Source organism: Nicotiana tabacum, chromosome 13 (assembly GCF_000715075.1).
Source record: "Nicotiana tabacum cultivar K326 chromosome 13, ASM71507v2, whole genome shotgun sequence".
In the NCBI taxonomy this organism is placed as follows: Eukaryota; Viridiplantae; Streptophyta; class Magnoliopsida; order Solanales; family Solanaceae; genus Nicotiana; species Nicotiana tabacum.
This window is the reverse complement of record NC_134092.1, coordinates 25,567,272-25,574,400: the sequence shown is the minus strand read 5'-3', so window position 1 is coordinate 25,574,400 and position 7,129 is coordinate 25,567,272. Positions and strand designations below refer to the sequence as shown.

The window sequence follows — 7,129 nt, the reverse complement described above, 5'->3', positions numbered from 1 at the left end:
GATTATATTGGGTATGTTGTTGATTAAATCCTAACCATACTAGAAGACTTCTAGCAAATATTGGAACCTAAAGTAAACATACTAACACGACTGAAACTTAATCCTCACTAATTGGTATCGCTTATATAGGTTCTTTTTTCTTCCATATGGCTTATTTTTCACCATATCAGCATTGATTCCAAGAGAGTAATAACAACATCAACTCAAGCTGCCTAACCGGGGCAATCTTGTAGAGTTGTGCACTGGCAATATCTATGTCAAAAGCCCAAAAGCACTTCTGTAATTCAAATGAGCAAGGAAATCTGCTTTAAGAACAAATCAATGTCACACACCAGTTCAAGCAAAAAGGAAGATGGTTGCAGCAGAAGTGTTGCAAAACTTCCATCTTATCCTTAGTCCCTATACCAGTGTGCAACAATTCAACTCTCTCATCTTGTTTACATGAACACTAAACTATTGCAAGCTTTAGATGATTTGACTATACCTTTGGACAGGTTCCCAAGAGATGCCAGCAACCATAATCTAATTCACTACCTCGTTCAAAAAAGACAATATTAACATGCAACATGGTATCCCACCAAAAGAATACAGGGGATAAAGTTAACAAATGTAGTAACAAAATGACCATAAGTTCCTGTACAACAATCTCGCTTCTTGCATTCCTTTAACAGATAAACGTATACTGAAAGTTCACTTCTTGCATTTCTTTAACAGACAAACATATACCGAAAGTTTTGAATGATGCAGCAGTTGACCGACATGCCATTTGATGATGTCTAAGTTGATTACTGTGTGTCGATGGCAATACATACCAAGGTTGAAACTGCAAATATTCTTGTAATTCATAGTGACATCTGAATCTGCTGTTGTTAGTTGCTTCGATTTTCAACGTTTTGCTCCAAAAATAAGAGGAAGTAGATACAGGTAGACCTCTGAAGTAATGACCTTGGACTAAGATTTACACTTGCTGCTGAAAGTTTTCTGATGGAGACCGTATTATGAGTACTCACGTGAAGTAGGGAAGCTGAGTCCATCTTTTATATGGGATACCGCAGTGGGGCATAACCATTTTAGCATATTTGGACCTAATACCTGTTAAGAATTAATAGGCCAACAGACAGTGCATTTTCATAAGAAATTATGGAGAGAGAGAGAGAGAAAGAGAGAGGGAGGGAGAGGAGGGAGAGAGAGCGTACCAGACTAATATTTTTACAAGCACCAACATCATAAAGGTGACGATAATTCAGGCCAGATTTACTTGCCAACCATGCCGCTCGCTTTCCCTCATAGTACTGCTAAAGAGATTGTCTGTGCTTAGCAATTACAATAAAAAGGGGAAATCCATAGATTTTAGAGTTTTCTGCAATGTGATTACCTCAATAGTTGTCATATTATGAATTGTGAGGTAGATATGCCAGCCCAGGAGAGTTCCCAGTGTCAAGCTTAAGCCGATAATTACAACACCAGTTGCAATCTGTTTAAGAACAATATATCAGATTTCTGCAAAGCTAGAGTGAAAGCAAAAATGATTTAGTGAACTCATTGCAAGGCATTATTTTGAAGTCACCTAGTTAGAAAAAATAATAGCTAACTATACGTATTAGGAAAGGACCAGATGGAGGAAACACAAAGTCCACTTGAAAATAAAATATCTTATGGAAATATTTTTAAGTCAGGATATATCTAATTGGTGGACGTCTAACATAACAATTTGGTAATGTCAAGAATCACGCCATATGTGGCTGACGGAAAGGTATATAATGAGCCCTAATTCCTAGAAGATGAGGTGCTGAAATTCACAGCATTATAACCAAACACTGGAAACATTTTTCTTGAAGAAACATTTGTCGAGAAAACATTTTCCATCATACCAAACACACTCTAATGAACAACTAGTCAATCAGACAATCAATAAACTTAAAGAAACCATCACACACACACAAAATTTAAGGAAAAGAAAGGATCAAAACCCAGTCACCTAGACATCTAACATGTTGAATTGTAAAATTAAATAACTGACTCACGTAAAATAGCTTGATAGGAGTCACTTCATCGAAATCCCAGTCCTTATGAAGCGCACTGCTAATCAATATAATCTGAAAAACGTCAAAACATTATAATCACGCAGATTAAGAGCAAATAGCTTAAGCCATATAGTAAGGAGTGAATTAACCATACCAAAGAATAGGTTGAAGCAATAGTTGCATAGAACACTAAAGTTACATAGGCTTTGTAGTTCCTATGACCAACACAATTGTTTATCCAGGCACAATGGTGATCCTGTTAAAAATTATGGTAAATGAGCAGGCACATGTATTTTTTACCAAATAAAATTGGAATCATTAAAAAACTGAGAGAGCACACACCATCCTCAGAATACACCTTCTGCAGACACGACAATGATGAGCTCGGGGAGGCTTGTATGCTGAACATTTGTCGCATTGCTTCTTAAGCAAACCCTGAAAGTCAACAATTGTCTAGATGGTGAGTTTATATGCAATAATTAGATACTATTATAGTACAGACAATCTTTTCTGTGTGTTCATTAGTTAGTAGAGTTTTGGCTCCAGCACAAAATAACAAGCAATGCATAATGTAATTACAAAAAGGAGGTGGGTGATAATTCAACTGATAATGCATAAAATATGTTGAATTGAGTGACCGACCACCTCATCTAAAAGTTTAAACTATTAGAGAAAACACTCTTATTTACTTCTTAAATATGTCTTCAACATGCTCTCTTACTTTTCATGAGCCAAACATGTAACTTTTTTCATGAAAAGTACTGATGAAACTTTAACACATGACATCATGTTGAATTACGTAACCACCTCATTTAAAGCTTATCTATTAGAGAAGGAACACTTTTTCTCCATTTAATTATGTCTTAACATGCCCCTTCACATGTGGACCTAATTCTCTTACTTGAACCAGACACGTAGAATTTTTTTATAAGGTGACGGTGAAATTTGAACTAAAGACCTCTGCCTGCTCTAATACCAAATAAAATTAAGTGATCACCTCATCTAAAATCATAAGCTATCAGAAAAGGGACTCTTTATTGACTAGATTATGTCTTCAGCAAGATACGATGGAATAGCCTTGTCCTTGCTTCCTCCCTACTTGAGATTAAAGATAAAAGTACCTGGCTTCTATTACTTTAATCTACAACACTATGTAGAGGTGAGCGCATAGTACACAAATGTCATAATCCTGCACAAATGAAGTATCTTCTTTAGCAGGATTTGCAGGACCAATACCTTTTTGTTAGCAAAATTTCTCACTCGTGTGTGTATAGAAAATAGCTTTGTGTATATACACAACAACAACAACTACGCCTCAGTCCCAAACCAGTTAGAGTCGGTGATATGAATCCTCATTCCTGTCATTTAGCTCAACTCATATCAACATCATTACCAAAATAAAATAAAAGTGCAAGTAAAAAGAAGATATATCTCTTCAAATAATAGTAATAATAATAATAATAATAATAATAATAATAATAATATAAATTTATCGTTTGAAAACCTATTCCCAACTAATAGGTATCACCTATATGGATTTTTCTCTTCTATTGTGCCCTATCTTTAGCTAAATCTGCACTAATTTCAAGGATTTGTAGGTCTTTCGAGATAACTTCATTCCATGTGATTTTAGGTCTACCTCGTTCCCTTTTAATACCTTTCTTCACTGTAGTTTCACACATATGGATTGGTGCATCTGTTGGTCGACGTAGGACATGACCAAATCATCTCAAGTGAATATCTGCTACTTGCACCTTCTATCAAATGTGGTCATTTTTTATCTTATCTAATCTTGTATGATCACACATCCATGTTAAAATTCGCATTTCTGTAACACTCATCTTGTGGATATGTTGAACTTTAACAACCCAACATTCACTACCATATGACATAGCCGGTCTTATAGCTGTTATAAAACTTACCTTTCACTTTGGTAGGCATCCTTCTGTCACATAACACCCCCTGTTAGTACTTCTCCATATTAACCATTCAGTTATAGTCCTATGAGTAACATCTTCATCTATCATTCCATTCTCTTGAACTAACGAGCCTAGATATCTAAATTGTTTGCATTTTGGCACCGCAATTCCATCTAGTCTCACCTCAACTTCAGTTTTCTCATGCTAACTAAACTTGTAGTGCATGTACTCAGTCTTACTTCTACTTATCATAAAACCCTTACTCTCGAAAGTGTTTCTCCATTGCTCAAGCTTTCGGTTGACACCCTCGCTAGTTTCGTCAATTAGCACAATATCATTAGCAAATAGCATACACCATGGGACCTCATCTTGTATTTCGTTGGTTAGCTCATCCATAACTAGGGTAGATAAGTAGGGCTCAATGCAGAACCCTAGTGTAAACCACTGTTTTGAGAAACTCCTCAGTATCTCCTACTATTGTTTTCACGCTAGGTTGTATATTCACACATACAAGCCAATTGTTTTGCACCAAGAAACAGAAGATATAAACAATTATCTTCAAAATAGGTAGTGCTATGCATTTATCTTCAAAGCATTATTTCCAGCCACATACACCACATTATGCAAATGGGCATTGTTTACCACAATTTCTTTGCTCTCATTTACACCCTGCCTCCTCTCCATACTGTTAAGAGGTCTCATAAAAACACTCAATACTTTTGCCATGGGGCATAATTGAGAAACACATGCATGATCACCACTACTATAAAGCCATCTTCTTCGCTAATCTTTCCTTGTTCTTGGCACATTGTGTGAGTAGTAACCACCCACCAAATTGTCCAAAAGGTCTAATGTTATTGGGATTTCAGCACCAGCAAAGCAAAGCTTGGCTATGCAGAAAACACCTTCTTGTCTGGCATTCTAATCCTAAACGCTTGGTCTTGCAAATGTGACATCTTTTTCTAGTGATGCAGCATCATATCTGACATTGCCTCAAGATATAGCCGTTAGAGGCGATAATTTTTTGATACCCTAAACCCCACTCAGACCCTGTCTATCCAGGAGCCAAACAATGACCTTTTCCCACTTTGCTCCCTTGGTAACTCAAATGCTTAACCTTAAAATTGGAGGCTAAGGGTCCTTATCACTAAGCAGCTTATCTCGTGGGGATAAAATTATGGTATACACAAATAACACATGGAAAGGACCAAACATCAATCACCATAATTGAAAACAAAAAAATCATGCAACATAAAGATACCCTGACAAATTGAGAACTTTAGACCATTTGATGTAAGAAGATACCAGTAAGCTGCAACATAATAAAGCACTAAATTTACCTTCTTTTTTTTCTTTAGTAATGACACTCTCTCAATCATCATACAAATGTTAGAACACCAGCACAATTTGTATAACGAAAAAATTATCAGGAAATGAATGAAAAGAAAAGTATACATCCAAATAGCAACAGTCTATAAAATGGGACAAAGGGAGTATCAAACTAAAGACTTACAGATCTTTTGGATTCTTGATCTGAAGCTTCGTGATCTTCAACATCAGGAAGATATGAAGAAGGAACTCCACCTGGGTCTTTAAGAACACAAACAAAGAAACTGAAAACACAAAGGGAAGCCACCAAAGTGAAGATCAAAGCGTGCAATGAGCCAACTGAGCTCTGTAAACTCAACCAACCATCCAAGAAAATGAATATTGTGACATAGTAAATGAAACCCACAAAAATTAACACACATAAAATGTGAATTGATAGGAATTTTTTGAGTTCCATTGATGTTTTTTTGAGATGGAAAACAGGAATGCTGAGAGAAGTACCGGAAATTCTTCAAATTCATTACAGCTAATTGGGCTCCTTGGATAGACAAATTTGATGGGCCCTAAGCCCAAATTATCCATTTTTTAAACCCAGCCCATAGAATTTTAAATTACAGTCAAACATCTCTATAACAGCCTCATTTGTTTCAATATATTTTGGTTACTATAGCGAAGTGCTGTTATAAATGACATATATTATAACATAATATAAAAATCGGTTCCGACAAAAGTTTGACTTTTATAGTGAATGACCGTTATATAGATATGTTGTTATAGAGAAGTCTGACTGTAGTTAATTAGAAAGTACTTGAGATTTTTGAAGTATAGCCGCTCAAAATCTTTCTCCGAGGAAGGAGAAGGATTGTTGCAAGTTGCATCAATATAACGTGTAGTAAATTATGAATTTTTTGTATACATATATATTTACGTATGTTATATACAAAAAATATACAAGTTTTGTAACACTTTTACGGCTATCGGATATAAATAGTTTCGGCTGGGACTAAAAGTGATCTTTATGTCCGATACTAGTATATATATAGCCCTTCTATGCTTAAACTTCTTTAATTTTGAGCTCTTTAACATATTTGGTCCGATCGGCGAAATATAATACCGACACTAGCCAAATAAATAAAGAATATATATTCGCCACTATTATTTTAGAGTATGATTACACTGTGTAGATTTTCCTCTAATTTTCTAGCCTTGGTTGAATATTCTTGAAGTTCATTCCAGCTACTTGGGGTCCTTAGATTAACAACTACAATGGGCTCAATATATTAGTTATCACGCTGGGACTTAAGATTATTGTCCAACACAATCTCACTCCTCGAGAGATTGCCTCAGACACTATTGAGATAACTAGTTTTAGTGTACGTACATTGCACGTGTATAGTGCATCAATTAATAAATATATTTATATGTAAGAAGAACAAATTATTAAAAAATAGCAATTTATATCAAAATTTAAATATTTGCTTAAGGAAAGAATTTGTAAAAGATGATTAAAATTTTAATTAATCTTAAGTTTTATATATTAAGACTTCTGACATGGTTCAAATAATACATATTCGATTAATAAAATTAATTTTAAAATCCTAAATAAGTAAATATTAAGAAAATTAACACATGAATAATTATATTTTTTAAACAATTTAATAAAATATAATTTAAACAAACCAAGAAATATTGTATGAAAAGAAAATAAAGGATCAAAATTGATCTTGCATAAAATTTTCCTTGTACAATATAGGCAAAAAACATTTACACCAAAATTGTAAAAAAAAAATTGTCTTTGGTTGAAAAGAAACTTACCTTTTACTTTTTATATTCTCTTTTTTTTTCCTAATATATTTT

At 34.4% G+C, this 7,129-nt stretch overlaps 1 protein-coding gene across 1 annotated transcript; it reads right to left on the bottom strand.

The window, feature by feature from the left end:
* Positions 1-262: 262 nt before the first annotated feature.
* On the bottom strand, positions 263-5,770 carry LOC107767523 (putative protein S-acyltransferase 15). The gene is made up of 7 exons (XM_016586557.2): positions 5,457-5,770; positions 2,367-2,459; positions 2,179-2,280; positions 2,025-2,096; positions 1,376-1,474; positions 1,197-1,292; positions 263-1,092 (listed from the first exon to the last, which is right to left on the bottom strand). Exons 1-7 carry the CDS (start codon positions 5,727-5,729, stop codon positions 997-999), a joined length of 831 nt encoding a protein of 276 aa, XP_016442043.1. The 5' UTR covers positions 5,730-5,770; the 3' UTR covers positions 263-996.
* Positions 5,771-7,129: the final 1,359 nt, after the last annotated feature.